Source organism: Pongo pygmaeus, chromosome 20 (assembly GCF_028885625.2).
Source record: "Pongo pygmaeus isolate AG05252 chromosome 20, NHGRI_mPonPyg2-v2.0_pri, whole genome shotgun sequence".
Taxonomy (NCBI): Eukaryota; Metazoa; Chordata; class Mammalia; order Primates; family Hominidae; genus Pongo; species Pongo pygmaeus.
Window position 1 is genome coordinate 14,205,846 of NC_072393.2, and position 18,277 is coordinate 14,224,122.

An 18,277-nucleotide genomic window follows, 5' to 3' on the forward strand; every position below is an offset into this window, starting at 1 on the left:
TCCTGTCACTGCAGCTTGGGGCCCAGCTGGAGTCCCCGCCCCAAGGCCCCCACCAAGGCCCGGCGAGTCAGCAGTAGGCAAATATCACAGCGGAATTTATTGTTTTAAGAAAGACTACAAAAAGGTAGAAAACAGCTCGGCACACTAGACTACCACACGTGTGGACACTTTCACCGCCGGGAGAGGGAGCCCCGTGGGCACGGGGACTGGGCAGGGCCGCCCCAAAAGCTATAGCACGCGGAGCACACAAAATAGTGATTTTTATACAATAGGTCAGATTTCCATTTTTTTTTTTTCTTGCCATAAACATCTATCTCACAGGCTGAAAACACTGAGAAAACTGGAACAGATAAGGCCATGATGGTTGGAAAAAAACCCAACAAGTTACCAACTCCGCTCGGGCGGCGCTCACAAATCGCACAATAGTCATGGGGTGGGGGGCGCACGGCACGGAGGAGAAGCACGGTCTCCAGGAAGATAGGGGCACAGAAAAGGTTCCATTACAAACCAGCGGCGGAGGGCGGGGGCGCGGGGGCTGGGGTCTGTGGGCACTCCCCGGCCCCGCGGCCCGCTGCTCTTTGGAAGCTGGAGGCCGTGCCCCCTGCCGCCCTCCTCACAGCCGGGCCGGGCAGTGCCCCCTTCTTGGGCTTGGGGGCAAGGGAGGGCCCAGCGCTGGAGAAGATGCGACACCCACGGCTTTAATTGCACTTAATACCAAGAAGGGGAAGCAGTGGGGTTGCTGGGGGTAGGGGGTCCCGGGGCTGCTGCTGACAGTGGGGAGTCCCCAGGTGACGCCCACCTGCGCCGGCCCGGGGCTCAGGGCTGGACCCAGGACAGGCTGTGCAAAGCCAGCGAGCTGAATAAGTTAACAGTTCCGCACAGGAGGGGGCCTGCCTGCCTGCCCCCTGGGGTGGTGGGAGGACACGGCTGGGGAGAAGATGCTGCGGCCTGGGAAGGGGGCGGCCAAGGGGCCGAGCTGGATACCCCGCGGGGCACCTGGGCACGCGGCGGGTTCCTTAAGGCACGTCTTTTGTGTCAGAGTTTGCAGCTGCGGCTCCGCCCAGCCTACTGATTGTGCCGGCCCCATAAGGGAGGAGGGCCCCGGCCTTCCCTGTCTCGGAGTCCCCCTCCCTGCCCTGGCTGAGGCTGGAGCAGTGACCACGAAGCCGCAGAAGCTGTGAGGGACCCTGGCGTGGAGGGGTAGCGGGGGTGGGTGGGGCGGGGAGGCCAAGGGCTTAGCTGGAGGGCAGCGCCTGCACGAAGAGGCCGCGCGCGTCAGTCCGCGCCAGCTTGGCCGGCGGCTCCAGGGTCTCTGGGCCCAGTGCGGGTGACTCGCCGCCAGCCGCCAGTGAGATGTCCTGCGGCAGCTCGTCCTCGCTCTCCTCCTCCTCTTCCTCCTCCTCGTCTAGGACACAGGGACAAGTCCGGCTCGGGGCGGGGTGGCAACGCCCCCGGGTTCCTCCTCCTCCCGAGCCCCTCCGTTGTCCGCCACCCCCGGGACCCGCGCCCTGGGTGGGAACACGCCTCGCCTACCTTTGTCGGGGTCCAGGGGGTTCAGAGAGGTGGCCAGATTGGCGAACTGGAGAAAGAGGAGAAGAAAATGGGCGAGGGTCCCGCCGCCTGGCGCCCCGCCCGCGCCCCCAGTGGCCCGCCGCGCGCACCTCGCCCATGACGGCGATGGGGGTCTCGCCCTTAGCCTGGGCTACGCGGTGCTCTATCAGGTAGTACATGTACTCGTCGTAGAGCAGCCGGATGAGGTGGAAGGAACCGAAGCTGGCGGCGCTGCGCAGGGTCAGGTCCCGGATCACCATGGAGCTGGGGATGGCGAAGGAGAGGAGACCGTCAGGCCCCGTCCGGCCCGACCCTCCTCCCCCTCCCCGCTGCGATGAGCCCGGGCCTCGCGCCAGCCCAGCGACTCAGGCTGGATCCCGCACAGCCTTCCCGGGGCATGAGCCCAGGGCCCTAGCCCGCCCGCCCCGCCTGCAGGCTCCGGTAGTCGTAGAAGAGCACCTGAGACCCCCAGGGACGCGGGGCCTTCCCTGGTGCCGCCCGGGCCCGATCCCGCCGCGCGCGCACCTGTAGAAGGACCACTTGAGGAGGAAGAGCTTGGCGGCCTTGGGGAAGCCGGCGCTGCCCTGGTAGGGCTTGAGCACCTGGCTCACCACGCCGTCCAGCCAGGCCGCCCACTGCTCCAGCGAGTTCTGCTGCTGCAGCGTCACCTTGAAGTCCTGCTCCAGCCGCTGCACCACGCGGTCCTCGCAGCGGCACACCCACGAGGCCTGCTCCTGGGGCACAGCGGGTGGGCGGGCGCCCGGGACTCAGGCGCCATCACCCCGGCCTGGCCCGCCCGGTTAGGCTGCCCCTCATTCGTCCGCTCCGCCCCGCCCCGCCCCGCCCCGCCCCGCCGCGCGCTCACCTGCACGTTGGCGAAGTCCACGCGGTTGAGGTCGCTCAGCATCTGGTTGATCTGTGCAGTGTTCTGCAGCACAGCGCGCGCCGCCTGCGCCAGGTGGTTGAGCGATGTGTAGCGCCGCAGTGTCTGTGCGAAGGCGCCGGCCGCGGCCACCTGCGTGCAGGGATTGAGGGGCTTGCTGCTTCCGAGGAACCCCGGCCCGCCAGCCCTGGCCCCACCCCGCTGCAACCTCCCTAAGTCTGTTTCCTTTTTCCTAAAAAAGGAGGGATGTGCCTCGCTACTTTTGTTGGGACACAGAAGGATCGGGACCTTCAAACTTTGGGTGCCCACTCACAAGTGTCCCCCAAAATTCAATTTATTGTGTTCTGACCAGGGCACAATATTTTTTAAAATTTATTTTTATTTTTTAAAATAACAATTGAGACAGAGTCTCGCCATGTTGCCCAGACTAGTCTCGAACTTCTGGCTTCAAGTGATCCTCCTGCCTTTGCCTCCCAAAATGTTGGGAGTGAGCCACTGTGCCAAGAAAGGCCTTTTTTTTTTTTTTTTAAACGAAAGAACACAATAGATAATATGGAGGGCACTGCACAGAAAGAGCTAACACTGCTTTGATAAACATGTTTCATTTTCTTTTTCTTTTGTTTGACACTGAATCTCACTCTATCCAGGCTAGAGTGCAGTGGCGCGATCTTGGCTCACTGCATCCTCTGCCTCGTGGGTTCAAGCGATTCTCGTGCCTCAGCCTCCTGGGTAGCTGGGATCATAGGCGCACACCACCACGCCAGGCTAATTTTTGTATTTTTAGTAGAGACAAGGTTTCACCATGTTGGCCAGGCTGGTCTTAAACTCCTGACCTCAAGTGATCCGCCTGCCTCGGCCTCCCAAAGTGCTGGGATTACAGGCATGAGCCACTGCGCCCGGCCTCATTTTCTTTCGTACCCTGGAATCTCAGCTCTGGGAGAGGACAGGGGTTTTGTCCATCTTGTTCATTGCTGTGTACTGAGAAGGAGGTTGTGTGAATATATGAGTCTCACTGGTTCTGAAGGGTTTGCTCCTGGATCTGGCATCTACTGTCTCCACAGGCCCCAGTCCCTGCCCTGTGCCCAGTGGTGGTTTTTTTTAGTTTGTTTGTTTTTTTCCCGACCACATCCCATCAAATTCCTAACATCTAAGTAGTCAGTGAGTGTGAATCTTTTGATGAAAAAGGCAAGTATTATGTTTCCTTATAGATGTTGTTGCCTTTCTTAAAAAGTTTTATCTGTTTCTGCACACCTGAAGCACTTTCTAGCAACGCTGTCTAAAGGGAACTACTGTACATTTGCAGTTGGTTTTTATTTTTGAAAGATGCTGTGTTGAGTACAGTAACACCACAAAGGGGGTTGCATTTCAGAAGTGGGTGCCTCAGGACAGTGGTTTATAAAGACAATGCCCAGGGTGCTCCCCAAGGCGGAGAAGGTCTCCCCTTCCCCCACAGGCATCATCCCTGGAACAGGCGTGGGGACAAATCTTACCGCCCCTGGAGAGCAAAGGAAATGGAGGCCTAAGCCCCAGAGATAGGAGAAAGGGACCCCCTCACACCCTCACCTTCACCCGCAGCATCTCCTCGGGGATGTTGACCATGGCATGGGTGAGCCAGCTCTCCAGGCTCTTGGCAAAGTTCCGGATCGCTTGGGTCAAGGCACCTGTGGGCGGTGGCGGGGGCCAGTCAGGGCAGGGCGGGTGTATGTGGGGCAGGGGATGCCCAGCAGGCTGAGTACTCACTGGGGATGGGCCGCAGCACGTCAGGAATGAGGATTTCCACCAGGCCCTGGTACAGCACGTTGTCACAGTGCTTGGTCCATTGGAGCACGGGCTCGAACTTGGAGAGGAGCACCAGGATGGCTTTGGGCAGTCGCTTCTCGGCCTCGTCATGCCTGCGGGCACCCACCCCACCCCGGGTCACTGGGGCACTCTATGGTCCTGCCCCCATTGTCAGAAGGGAACAGGTAGCCCCTGTCCCTGACCCAGGGCCACTGGGGTACTCTGTGGTTCTACCCCCAGCGTCAGAAGGCATAGGTACCCCCTTACCCCCACTCCAGGGTCAGTGGGGCACTCTGTGGTCTTGCCTCCAGTGCCAGAAGGCACAGGTGTAGCCTTGTCCCCAACCCAGGGTCACTGGGGGCACTCTGTGGCCCTGCCCCCAGCGTCAGAAGGGCACAGGTACCCCCGTCCCCAGGTAAGTACCCCCTGCCTCCCAAAGATCCCCAGGGTCTGGTTGGCACAGGCCCGAGGGGTGGGACGGGATCCTATGCCCTACCCTGCATACAGGGGTCAGATTCCAGAACCTGCCACTCCAGGGAGAAGATGGTGCCCTGCCCCATGCCTGGGCTTGGTCAGGCACTCCACCCCCGACTCTGAGTGTCGGGTGGCTATACACACACACTCCACACAGCCAAGGACATGTGTACCCCACAAACTGCAGGGGACAAGCAGGTGCCCCAACCCTGGGCATCAAAATCACCTGGGGGTCACGCCCTCCTCCCCCCACCCCTCCCACAGTCGCCGGGCAGTACTCACACGGCCAGCGGCGGTGCCTCGCTGGGCTGGCTGAGGTTGTGCCTCCAGAAGGTCTTCCACAGAGTCTCCACCAGGGTGAACTGCAGGTTCACCATGACGTCGACAATGGCCTGTGGCAGAGGCAGATGCTCAGGGAGGCTGGGGGGCAGCATGGTGCTCCCATGCCCGTGGCTGCGTCCCCGTCCACTTGCCTGCCCACCTGGCCGCCCTACCTCACAGTGTTCCCGGTACAGGACCTGGAAGGCTTTGATGTCCCCGGGCCCAACGCCCTCAGGCAGCACCTTGCCCTGGAGGTCGAGCTCTGTGAAGTCAGGGAGGCTCCGAGAGGCATCTGGGGGGCCGGGGGGAACCATGAGGCCCTTCATCCCCCTTGCCTGCCCACCCTGGGGTCCTACTGAGTTGTCCCTTTCCCATCAGACTGGGGTCCCCCATGTGCCGATGAGACAAGGCTCGGCGGGGCGAGCGCCTGGCCCGGGCCCAGGACGGGCCCAGGAGTGAGGGCCCACACTCCTCTGGCAGAGAGGACAGGAGGGTCTTGTGGCAGCCCTGCCTGTCTGCTGAGTGGCAGCACTGCACCAGCCCTCAGGACGTGCGCCTCTGAGTCCCGGCTGCAACACAGCACCCACCTGGCCAGGGACTGGGTAGGCCCCCAGGGCACAGTCAGGACCACAGGACACTGCCCTGAGCCTGAGCACCCCAGGTTGGGGCTAGCCATGGACAGTCGCCCTAGGGATGCCCCTCGACTCTGCCAGAAGTATTGTTCCCCACCCTCCCCTATGTCCCCAGGCACGGATGGGACAAATGGGATGTCCTGGCCTCCAGGGCAGGTGGGGAAATGAGCTCCCACGTGCTCAGGATCGAGGATGTGTGGCTGGACTGTGGGTGCCAAGGGTTTGCTTGTTTACTTAGCATCCTTTGGCCCTGTTTTCATGGATTGTTGTTTACTTTGCCTTTTTTTTTTTTAAGAGATGGGGTCTTGCTATGTTGCCCAGGCTGGTCTCCAACTCCTGGACTCAAGCAATTCCTCCCACCTCGGCCTCCCAAAGTGCTGAGATTACACACGTGAGCCACTGCACCCGGCCTTTTTTATTTTCTTGAGACGGAGTCTCACTCACTGTGTCGCCCAGGCTGCAGTGCAATGGCGCGATCTTGACTCATTGCAACCTCCGCCTCCTGGGTTCAAGCAATTCTCCTGCCTCAGCCTCCTGAGTAGCTGGGATTACAGGCACCTGCCACCACACCCGGCTGATTTTGGTATTTTTAGTAGAGATGGGGATTCACCATGTTGACTAAGCTGGTCTCGAACTCTTGACCTCAAGCAATTCCTCCAGCCTCGGCCTCCCAAAGTGCTGGGATTACAGACATGAACCACTGCACCAGGCCTTACTTTTAGAAACACTGGGTACACACCTGCCTTCTTGGCGAGTGAGTGGTCCTAGCCCCGTGGACACCATGGCTGTGGGATGGCTAGACGGGAAAGCGAGTGGGCCTCACAGGACTCATGAGGGAAGAGGACCTGCCGTCACATCTCCAACAAGTAACCATGTCCAACTGGGTGGGATGTGAAATCTCATGTAAGCCGGGCATGGTGGCTCACGCCTGTAATCCCAGAACTTTGGGAGGCTAAGGCGGGAGGATCACTTCAGGTCAGGAGTTCAAGACCAGCCTGGCCAATATGGTGAAACCCCATCTCTCCTAAAATTACTAAAATTAGCCAGGTGTGGTGTCATATGCCTGTAGTTCTAGCTACTCAGGAGGCTGAGGCAGGAGAGTCACTCGAACCCAGGAGGCGGAGGTTGCAGTGAGCCAGGATGGTGCCACTGCACTCCAGCCTGAATGACAGAGAATCTGTCTCAAAAAAATAAACAAACACAAGAATAAAGAAAATCTCATGTAGCATAAAGGGGATTCACTGGGAAGCTCAGAATCTCCGAGAAATGCTTTGCATTGAAAGAAATGAGAATCTACTTTGAAGAAGGATTCTGGGGACAGAACTGTCACTGTGGACGGAGACTGTGATGTCTCCCCCACCCGCTGCAGGTCCTCGGGCATTTCTCACCAAGCCCTCCCCAGCTCAGAGGCTGCCTGCCACCATCTGGCTTTGGGAACCCTCTGCACGGGGCAGGAAGGCGATGGTTGGGAAAACACAGGCCAGGGAGCTCTCACCCAAAAACTGCTGGTACTGCTGCACCTGGGCGCTGATGTCCGACAGCCCCGTGCTCGGCTGCTGCCCCACCGCCACGCCGTTGGTCATGCCTTCCATCTTCTGAATGGGCTTGAGCCTGGAGTAGAATGGGCAGGTGGGCCAGCTGCTGGGGGCCGGCCTGTGCGCCCTTCCCCGGCCTGCCCTGCCCTGGGTCCGGCCCTGCCCTCCTACCTCTGCTTCTGCGAGAAGGGCTGGCCCCGCATGGCCATGTGCTGCTGGTCCTCCATCAGCCGCAGCAGGGGTGAGCTGGCCTTGATGCGCAGGCCGTAGTAGTGATACTTGGAGTTGCCCCTGGGAGGGAGGTGGAGGGGAAGGGCTGGGCTGGGGGTCTGCCGGCTGGCCGGCCATGGAGCGCCTCACGGCACACCCATCTCCTCTCTGCTAGGAGAATGGATGGAGAGACACCTGCCCTGCAGAGACGGGGGTGCTGCACTGAGGAGGCGCAGGGGCTGTGGGTGTCAGGAGAGAGCCAGCAGTTTGCCCAAGATTATGCATAAATGAATGGCTGAATGGCTGAATGAGGTGCCGCTGAAGCTGGGAATGGGAACCCAGACGTGAGCGGAGATGAGCCACGGGGGTTGCAAAGGAGAAGAAGAGAGGGGTGGGTTCGTGGGATGGCTTCTTGTTCCTTCCCACATGAATTTACTGACTCACAGGCCCTGAGGAAGCACTGACTAGGTACAACCCCGCGTCATCAAGGTACGACCATTGCAGATGGACCAGAACAACTGAAATAAGTCACGTAAAAGGCACATGTGGGCTGGGCATGGTGGCTCATGCCTATAATCCTAGCACTTTGGGAGGCCAAGGCAGGTGGATCACTTGAGGGCAGGAGTTCAAGACCAGCCTGGCCAACAAAGCAAAACCCTGTCTCTACTAAAATTATTTTTTAAAAATTAGCTGGGAGTGGTGGCACATGCTTGTAGTCCCAAGCTACTCGAGAGGCTGAGGCATGAGAATGGCTTGAACCCGTGAGGCGGAGGTTGCAGTGAGCCAAGATTGAGCCACTGCACTCCAGCCTGGGCCACAGAGTGACACTCTGTCTCCAAAAAAAAAAAAAAAAAAAAAAAAGGCACATGTGAGGGTGCTCAATGCTAAAGAGAAAAATAAAGCACGGCTGGGGGTGTCAGGCAGGGGAGAGGGGAGGCTGCGGTTTTAGTTGAGGCAGTCAGGGGACGTGCAAGTAAGGAGGGGTGAGAAGCACATGAGGTGGAAGGCACCGCCAGTGCAAAAGGCCTGGGGTGGGAGTGAGCGGGGCTGTCAAGGAGCCTCGCGGAGGCAGGCGGGGCTGGGCTGGACTGGACTGCCTGAGATGACCTGGAGTGGGGGTGGGCCTTGGCATGCCCGCCAATTCCCCAGGGGCTGCTGGGAGTAGACGGACGGCGCTACCTGGTGCCCAGACGGCGGGTTCGCAGGCCCATGAAGACGGAGCGGATGAGCTTGCCGAAGGAGGCGGCGTTGACAGGCTCCAGCTTCTGTTCCTGGCAGTGCAGCAGGTAGTGGCAGTAGAGGGTGCTCCGTGGCAGACTCACACCCTCAGCCGTCTCATAGTTGTCCAGGAGCCACTGGACCTGGGGCGGGAGGGAGATGGGAGAGCACCAGTCAGAGGCGCTTCCGTCATCTCTGAGTGCTGGGGCTGAGTGCCCCATATCGACTTCCACCTGGGATCCTGACAGCCACGCCCACGTAAGTTAGCACATCCTACTGCCATCCTCCCCAGGAACTACGTCCCACAGAACTCTCTAGAACTGCACTGTCCAATACAGTTGCCATGTGCAGCTAAATACATTAAAGGCCGGGCACAGCTCACTCCTTTAGTTCCAGCACTTTGGGAGGCTAAGGTGGGAGGATCACTTGAGCCCACCTGGGCAACATAGGGAGACCCTGTCTCTACCAACGAATTTTTTTAAAAATTAGCTAGTGTCGTGGTGCACACCTGCAGTCCCAGCTATTTGGGAGGCTGAGGCAAGAGGATCCCTTCAGCTCAGAAGTTCAAGGCTGCAGTGGGCTATGGTCGAGCCACTGTACTCCAGCCTGGATAGCAGTGAGACCTTGTCTCAAAAAAAAAAAAAAAAAAAATTAGCAGGACGTGGTGGCTCATGCCTGTAATCCCAGCACTTTGGGAGGCCAAGGCAGGTGGGTGGATCATGAGATCAGGAGACTGAGACCAGCCTGGTCAATATTGTGAAACCCCGTCTCTACTAAAAATACAAAAATTAGCTGGGAGTGGTGGTGTGCGCCTGTAGTCCCAGCTGCTTGGGAGGCTGAGACAGGAGAATCATTTGAACCCGGGAGGCAGAGGTTGCAGGGAGGCAGAGGTTGCAGTTAGCCAAGATCGCACCACTGCACTCCAACCTGTGTGACAGAGCCAGATTCCTTCTAAAAAAAAAAAAATTATATGAATTTATGCAGAGTGAAAAAAATCAAATTTCCAAGCCAGGAGTGGTGGCTCACACCTGTAATCCCAGCACTTTGGGAGGCCGAGGTGGGTGGATCACCTGAAGTCAGAAGTTAGAGACCAGCCTGGCCAACATGGTGAAACCCTGTCTCTACTAAAAATATAAAAATTAGCCAGGTGTGGTGGTGGGCACCTGTCATCCCAGCTACTCGAGAGGCTGAGGCACAAAAATTGCTTGAACCTGGGAGGTGGGAAGGTTACAGTGAACTGAGATTGCGCCACTGCACTCCAGTCTGGGTGACAAGAGCAAAACTCCATCTCCAAAAAAGAAAAAAAAGACTAGAATAGACTAGAAGCCAGGCTACATCAGGACCATGAGGGACCACCAGGACCAGCAAGCTGACCCACCCCACAATCACACAAATGTCGAAGGGCCCGGTTGGGGTTGGAATCCAGGGCTGCCCCAGGGACTTCATACAACCACTTCTAGGCACAGGGAGGTTCCAGCACCAGCCTTCCCGATGATGGAAGAACCCTGTTCAGGAAGCTCCCTATGGCAGTGCTGGCTTGTTTCTGCCCTCATTTCTATTCTCTATCATCTATTTTAATCAGAATAGATGGCTGGGAGGATCGCCTGAGGCCAGGATTTCAAGACCAGCCTAGGCAACAGAGTGAGATCCTGTCTCTACAAAAAAAATTTTTTTAAATCGGCCAGCCGTGGTGACTCACGTCTGTAATCCCAGCACTTTGGGAGGCCGAGGAGGGTGGATCATGAGGTCAGGAGATCAAGACCATCCTGGCCAACATGGTGAAACCCCGTCTCTATTAAAAATACAAAAATTAGCTGAGCGTGGTGGCGCGCCTATAGTCCCAGCTACTCGGGAGGCTGGGGCAGGAGAACCACTTGTACCCAGGAGGTGGAGGTTGCAGTGAGCCGAGATCGTGCCACTGCACTTCAGCCTGGTGACAGAGCGAGACTCCGTCTGGAACAAACAAAAAAATTAGCCGGACATGGTGGGGCATGCCTGTAGTCCCAGCTACTTGCAAGGGTAAGCTGGGAAGATCAGTTGAGCCTGGGAGTTTGAGGCTGCAGTGAGCTATGATTACAGAACTGTGCTTCAGCCTGGACGACAGAACAAAACCCTGTCTCAAAAAAAAAAAAAAAAAAAAACAGACACTTTTTTTTTTTTTTTGAGACAGAATCTTGCTGTCTCCCAGGCTTGAGTGCAGTGGCACAGTCTCCACTCACTGCGACCACCTCCCAGGTTCAAGCAACTCTCGTGCCTCACCCTCCTGAGTAGCTGGGATAACAGGTGCATACCACCATGCCCGGCTAATTTTTGTATTTTTAGTAGAGATGCAGTTTCACCATGTTGGTCGGGCTGGTCTTGAACTCCTGACCTCAGGTGATCCACCCACTTCGGTCTCCCGAAGTCCTGGGATTACAGGTGTGAACCACAGCGCCCAGCCAACAATAGACAACACTTCTGTAGTATTGTTTTAAGAACTTCATGCATATCAGCTGAGGCCCAGAGAGGCTGAGTAATTTATCTGAGGCCACACAGCATTCAATCCCAGGACATCTGCAATTTATCTGAGGCCACACAGCATTCAATCCCAGGACATCTGCATATGTACTCTTCATTGGGGGCCACACAGGCTCCTGCTAACGGTGGTTGGTAACCACCATCATAGACTGGGCTTCTAGTGCCCACCACCCACCACTGCCTGCCTCCTCTGGGGCCCGCGTTGGGGCACTTACCGTGGCTGGTGAGGCACGGGTGGTGTGAGAGTAAGACTGGCTGGCACTGCCCAGCATGTAGCCGCCTTGGATCACGTAGGTGCCTGCTCCGCTGCCGCCGCCTCCGGTGCTGCCACTGCCACCCCCGCCACCTCCTCCCCCGCCGCCGCCGCCGCCACCACCACTGCCACCACCTCCGCTGCTGTTGCTGGCCCCAGCCCCAGTGCTGGTGGAGCTGGCGACGACCTGGCTGCCGGACACGTACATGGGCATGGAGCCACTGCTGGCCACCGCCTGGGAGGTGGCGGGGGTGCTGACCTGGGCGGCCGTGCCTGCGGCCTCATAGTAGCTGGTGCTTGCCGTCTGCGTGTACAGCGGCGTCTCGGGGTAGGAGTAGGTGCTGGAACGGCTGGGAAAGAGGCAAAGCCGGGGAGAGTCAGGGAGATGAGAACTGGGGGGCCGAGGGGCATGACTGTGCAGGAAGGGGGGTCCCAGGAGGGGACTGGGGAAGCAGCAGCTCCCCTGCAGCAAGGAGCAGATCCTAGCATTCACCTACAATGGACTGGGTACCATCCTGAGTGCCTGATGGGCAGTATTTCACATAATCATCAAAGCAGCCAGTCCTCTGGCATCAGAGTCACCTTCCCCACTTTGGAAATCAGGAAACTGAGAAAGAAGGGTGAGGGAACTCAGCCGGGCATGGTGGCTCCTGCCTGTAATCCCAGCACTTTGGGAAGCAGAGGCAGGAGGATCATTGAAGGCCAGGAGTTCAAGACTAGCCTGGGCCACATGGTGAAAACCCATCTCTACAAAAAATATAAAGATTAGCCAGGCGTAGTGGTGCACACCTGCAATCCCAGCTACTTGGGAGGCTGAGGCAGGAGGATCCCTTGAGTCCAGGAGTTCAAGGCTGTAGTGAGCTATAACCATACTACCACTGCAGAAAGCCTAGGTGACACTGAGACCCTGGCTTTTTATTTTTGTTATTTTATTTATTTATTTACTTATTGAGACAGAGTCTCGCTCTGTCACCCAGGCTAGAGTGCAGTGGCGCGATCTTGGCTCACTGCAACCTCCGCCTCCTGGGTTCAAGCTATCCTCCTGCCTTAGCCTCCCAAGGAGCTGGGAATACAGGGCTCACCACCACGCCGGGTTAATTTTTGTATTTTTTTAGTAGAGTTGGGGTTCCACCATGTTGGCCAGGCTGGTCTCGAACTTCTGACCTCAAGTGATATGCCCGCCTCAGTCTCCCACAGTCCTGGGATTATAGGCATGAGCCACCACACCTGGCCGACCCTGTCTTTTTAAATAAAAAAAAGAAATACTGAAGGGTTAGGGAACTTGCAATGCTACACACTTCATTAAAAAAATAAAATTGGCAAGTGCTTCGAGTGCCTACTGTGTGCTAGGCACTGTTTCACACACTTTGGACACAGCAATGGACAAGAATGAAAAGCCCCGGCCCCCGGAGGAGCTGACCGTCTAGTTGGGGAGACAGGCAAGAAGCCACGTGCAAAGGTAAATGAGAGATCGTAACAGAAGGTGATGAGGCAGTGAGTGCAGCAGGAAGGGGGTGGGGCTAGAGAAGGCGATGCTGTGATTGGAAGGGACTAGAGAAGGTGACGCTGTGATTGGAGGAGACCATCAGGAATGCAAATATGTTTCCCCTGAGCCAAGCTACCTATCCCAGGATGGGGAAGCCTCTCTCCTTCAGATATCCCGTGACGGGATGGGCACGGGTGACACAGGCTTGAGGCTTCAAATCGTCACAAGCATAAAAACCACCAGGGGTTCAACCTCAAGGGGCTGTTAAATAAAAGATGGTGGAATCCTACACAGGGGTGAAAGAGAAGGAGGCAGGGCTTGTCGTCCATCGAAAGAACAAGCTCCAGAACCTACCACGGGGCAGATAAGAGGCAGAGAAGGGTGGGGACCCTGTGACCGAACAATAGGGAAGAATGCATTGCATGTGGCATGCGTGTCTGTCATCTGTGGGCGTGGAGGGCTCCGTCGAGGGGGACAGGCCGGGGGCACCTCTCACCATCTCACTAAACATCGTTGGACATAGTTTTGATCTTTGAACTCTTTCAATGTGCTAGTGATTAAAAATATAGCATTAGGCCAGGTGCAGTGTAATCACACCTGTAATTCCAGCACTTTGGAAGGACGAGGCGGGTGGATCACTTGAGGTCAGGAGTTCAAGACCAGCCTGGCCAACATGGTGAAACCGTCTCTACTAAAAATACAAAAACTAGCCAGCATGGTGGCAGGCGCCTGTAGTCCCAGCTACTCAGGAGGCTGAGGAAGGAGGATCACTTGAACCTGGGAGGTGGAGGCTGTAGTGAGCTGAGATCATGCCACTGCACTCCAGCCTGGGTGACAGAGTGAAACTCCACCTCAAAAAAAAAAAAGGGGGGGGCGAGGGCAGGCACGGTGGCTCACACCTGTAATCCCAGCACTCTGGGAGGCCAAGGCGGGTGGATCACCTGAGGTCAGGAGTTCGAGACCAGCCTGGCCAACATGATGAAACCCTCTCTCTACTAAAAATACAAAAAGTTAGCTGGGTATGGTGGTGGGTGCCTGTAATCCCAACTACTCGGGAGGCTGAGGCAGGAGAATCGCAGGAGAACCACCCTGAAGGTGGAGGTTGCAGTGAGCCAAGATTGCACCACTGCACTCCAGCTGTGCAACAAGAGGGAAACTCCATCTCAAAAAAAAAAAAAAAAAATTAAACATCCAGAAAGACGGTGCGGTCAGTCAAGAGGTGGCCTGGCTCAGACTCTGAAGGTGGCAGGGGAGGGAGCCGTACAGGCCCGAGTGGCTGTGGGCAAACAAAGAGAGGGAGTTGAGGGAGACAGTGGAAGGAGATATGGAAGCATGGTCTTTGTCAGACACCAGGTCCAGCTCTCGAACTCTCTGTCCTGCCCTATGTCTCCCACACAAAGTGACACCAAGAGCACATGACCTGAGCAAGAGCCCCCACTTCTCCATGGCGGAGGCCACAGCCTGCTCATTCCTGCACACCAGCATGCAATGTGTGCTGCAAAAACGTTGCTTTGGTAGATGGTTGCTGAATGACTGAATAAATGAATGTGTGCAGCTCTGGATGCCCCCCAGAACAGGACCAGGGATGGAGGCCCAGGGGCTGTGGCTTTGGCCAGGGTGGGGATAGGGCTGGCAAAGGGTCGGGAACTTGCAGTAATTCACTCAGAGGGAGAGACAGAAGGGGTGGGCAGTTGACAGCAGGAGTGGCCCCCAACAACCTCTCGTAGAAGAAAAACCCGATAGCAACGATGAACTAGGTGCAATCACACACACTACAATCACTGAGAGAGGAATTCAGACAGAAGCAAAGGAGACAGGAGAGGCGCTACCAGGGATGGCAGCAGGAACCCTTGGACACCGTGCTCCTCTTTGCAATGCCCTGTCTGGCCCCTGCCAGCTTGGCTCAACCACACAGTGAAAAGATTAGCAGCACTGGAAAGAAACAAATGGAACTGTGAGGTAGCCGGACGCCGGGGACCAAGCCTCACGATTTAGGTGCCTGGACCAGGCCCGTTGGGGTTGGTCAGAGCATCATGACCCTAGGACTAAGTCAATCCATGAGGTACCCAATCCCAGTGTTGTCCCCAGAAGAACAAGTGGCAGGGATGAAAAAAGAAATCATGCAAATGCAAAGAAAACCAAGTGAAACCTCTAGAAACTAAACCAACAGTAACTCTAGTACTGCAGCAATTTCTGTGGAGACGGGAGAGGGAAGGTGGCATGGAGAACCCCCGGTGAGGAGCCAGAGCCGGGACTGAAGCGGGGCCAGGATGAAGCACCTGCCTGACACGGCCCATACACAGGAATGGTAGAGCTGTACCCAGGGAGGGGAAGAAGCCCCCTACGCATCACTGGGTGGGGACTGATGACATCGTGGCTGCTGCATCTGCACAGGGGTTATTACACAGCAGCTAAGAGGGTGACCAGGACCCATGAGGACACATGGGAGAAGAGCCAGGAAAGAAATAAGGTATGGATGGAATGTCCTGCATCTATTTCTGACCAAAGAAAGTGGGTAGAGGCTGGGCACAGTGGCTCATGCCTGTAATCCCAGCACTTTTGGAGGCCAAGAGGGGAGGATCATTTGAGTCCAAGAGTTCGAGGAGATGAGCCTGGGCAACATGGCAAAACCCCAGCTCTACAAAAATACAAAAATTAGGTGAGCAGGGTGGTGCACACCTGTAGTCCCAGCTACTAGGGAGGCTGAGGTAAGAGGATTGCTTGAGCCCGTGAGCTGCAGTGAGCCCTGATCACGCCAATGCTCTCTGGCCTGGGCGACAGAGTGAGATCCTGTCTCAAAAAAAAAAAAAAGAAAAAAAGAGGCCGGTGCGGTGGCTCATGCCTGTAATCCCAGCACTTTGGGAGGCTGAGGCGGGTGGATCACGAGGTCAGGAATTGAAGACCAGCCTGACCAACATGGTGATACTCCATCTCTACTAACAATACAAAAATTAGCTGGGTGTGGTGGTGTGTGCCTGTAATCTCAGCTACCCAGAAGGCTGAGGCACGAGAATCACTTGAACCCAGGAGGCGGAGGTTGCAGTGAGCTGAGATCACACCACTGCACTCCAGTCTAGCGATAGAGCAAGACTCCGTCTCAAAAAAAAAAAAAAAAAAAGAAAGAAAAAAATGGATAGAGGGCTAGAGTTTCTGTTCTTAGAGTATCTCTGGAAAGAAACAAAGAAAAAGGTCACAGCATCCTTTCTGGGACAGGGTTGAGTGTCAAATAATTTTTTTTTTTTTTGAGATGGAGTGTCACTCTATCGCCCAGGCTAGAGTACAGTGGCACGATCTCAGCTCACTGCAACCTCCGCCTCCTGGGTTCAATCAATTCTTCTGCCTCAGCCTCCCGAGTAGCTGGAATTACAGATGCCTGCCACCACTCCTGGCTAACTTTTGTATTTTTAGTAGAGACAGGGTTTCACCATGTTGGCCAGACTAGTCTTGAACTCCTGACCTCAAGTGATCTGCCCGCTTAGGCCTCCCAAAGTGCTGGGATTACAGGCGTGAGCCACCGCGCCTGGCCTTTTTTTTTTTTTTTTTGGTTAAAAATCAGGCTCATTTGACTCCCAAACCCTAAGCTATGCCGGGGTGCCTTTCCCAACCTTTGAGGGTCCCTCTGCTTCGCCACTTTTCGTGGCTGTGGCTGCCCCCGGGGAGTGCCCACCTGTGTGTCTGTCACCTGAGGCCTTGAAGGCCGGATGGCCTGCTGGGGGCTGGGACTGGGGACTGGTGTCCTGGGAGCCTGGGGAGGGTCCAGCGCAGACCTGAGTCCCTCACCCACCCCTCTCCCTTCACTTACATGGCACTGGCTGTGTAGCTGGCATCGCCGCCCTCCACATACTGCACCTGGCTGGAGTACACGTGTGGGACGGGCACCTGCTGGAGCTGCTGCACCTGGGGCAGAGGAAGGGCACGTGGAGGGTCGGGGTGGGCCAGCTCCTATGGTTCTCCCTCTAAAGGGCCGGTGCCCACCTAGGCTATCCCTGACGCCCAGCTCTCGGACCCAAGGGTGGCTTCTGGACTCTCAACAAAACACCCTGGAGGAGGCCAGGGCTGGGGATCAGGAAGAGCTGTGTCAGGAGAAGCCAGGACTCTCGGCTTCGGCTGGGGCCAGCAAGGGTGGGGCCTGACGGACAGTGGAGGGGACCCGAGACAGGGTCCTGCGGTGGGCGTGAAGGTTGAACCCCAGACACAGGGGCAAGGCTATCGCTGGAGCCACGGAGCTACAGAAAGGGCCTCAGGGGCGGGGCCTGGAAACCGGGCACAGGATGTGAGGGGCGGAGCTTGGGGCCCCGGTTGGTGGGACAGAACCTGGAATCACTGACAGGGCCTTAGGGGCGGAGCCTGAGTCCCCCACCTCCATCCCCCCACCCTTGTCTGCAGGGGCGGAGCTGGGACCTGGACGGGGCTTGGGTGGGGAGTCAGAGGCGGGTCCCCAGACCGACCCGTCGGGCGGAGGTGGGGTCTATAGGGCTTGCGGGGCCTGGTGGGCGGCCCAGACCGGGCGCCCCCGCCCCTGCCCGCCCGCTGCCCCCCGCCCGTGCGTCCGCCACCTACTTTGAGGGCCGTGGCGGCCGTGCCGAACACTAGCACCTGGGGGATTCTCTGGATCCTGACCCTCTGGTCGGGGCTGGCTCGGGCCGGGAGCCGGGGCAGTGGCTCGAAGACCACTTTCTGCTGCGGCAGGAGCAGGTGTGGGGGCAGCACGCCCACCAGCTCCACCCACTGCTCGGCGCCCGGCTCGTAATGGGGCGACGGCGGCTCGGGGCTGCCTAGCTGCGGGGCCTCGCCGCTGCACGCGGGCGGCCGGGGCGGCGGCTCCGGCGGCGGCGTGGGCCGGGGATCTCGCTGCTCTGCCTTCCTAGCGGGAAACTGACTGCCTGAGCTCTGGAGGACAAACAGAGACACTGGGGGGTCAACGAGGGCGGCCGCGGGCGGGGCTCCAGGCCTCCACCCACCGGGTTGCTGAGCGCGCACGCAGCCACCCGAGGGAAGATCCCCGCCGCCCGGGGTCTCGGAGAGGGGTTAGAACTGACCCAGGGCCACGCAAGAAAGAAGCGGGATTTGAATCCAGATCTCTCTTAGCAAAACCTGGACCCTGAGCTGCCAGGGGGCCGGGAAAGGGGAAGGATCTAGGGCAGGGTCTGCAGCTCACAGAGGCATTTCCCTCCCTGCGGCCTCAGGGGCCTGCACTCCCCAGCCCCAGCCCCAGCCCGGGACCAGCCTCTTTGCCCCTGGAGTAGGATGGGGAGACACACACCTCTTGAGCCACGTGGACTGGCTGGAGGCCCTGCACGGTCAGCGGCTGCACCGGGCCGGGTTTGGGCGCTTGTGGAGTGGCCTGGACCACAGATCTCTGGGAGGGGAAAGGCAACAATAAGATGACCATGGCAGCGATAGCCGTCAACCTACCCA

At 57.5% G+C, this 18,277-nt stretch overlaps 1 protein-coding gene across 6 annotated transcripts in view; it reads right to left on the minus strand.

Moving 5' to 3' along the window:
- Positions 1–74: 74 nt before the first annotated feature.
- Positions 75–18,277, minus strand: part of RFX1 (regulatory factor X1) — a 45,535-nt gene continuing 27,332 nt past the window's right edge. For 4 of the 6 annotated variants that reach the window (XM_063658710.1, XM_054461682.2, XM_054461684.2 and 1 more), the window contains 16 exons: positions 18,123–18,218; positions 17,420–17,749; positions 16,662–16,756; positions 11,336–11,723; positions 8,565–8,746; positions 7,347–7,466; positions 7,136–7,251; positions 5,182–5,300; positions 4,970–5,079; positions 4,175–4,326; positions 3,998–4,095; positions 2,417–2,566; positions 2,077–2,285; positions 1,662–1,815; positions 1,534–1,579; positions 75–1,405 (listed from right to left, as the gene is read on the minus strand). In XM_063658710.1, coding sequence (XP_063514780.1) covers positions 1,236–1,405; positions 1,534–1,579; positions 1,662–1,815; positions 2,077–2,285; positions 2,417–2,566; positions 3,998–4,095; positions 4,175–4,326; positions 4,970–5,079; positions 5,182–5,300; positions 7,136–7,251; positions 7,347–7,466; positions 8,565–8,746; positions 11,336–11,723; positions 16,662–16,756; positions 17,420–17,749; positions 18,123–18,218 — 2,535 coding nt within the window. In that variant the 3' untranslated portion in view covers positions 75–1,235. The remainder of the gene's footprint in view (positions 1,406–1,533; positions 1,580–1,661; positions 1,816–2,076; positions 2,286–2,416; positions 2,567–3,997; positions 4,096–4,174; positions 4,327–4,969; positions 5,080–5,181; positions 5,301–7,135; positions 7,252–7,346; positions 7,467–8,564; positions 8,747–11,335; positions 11,724–16,661; positions 16,757–17,419; positions 17,750–18,122; positions 18,219–18,277) is intronic. The other 2 variants (XM_063658711.1, XM_054461686.2) reach the window with 1 other exon arrangement.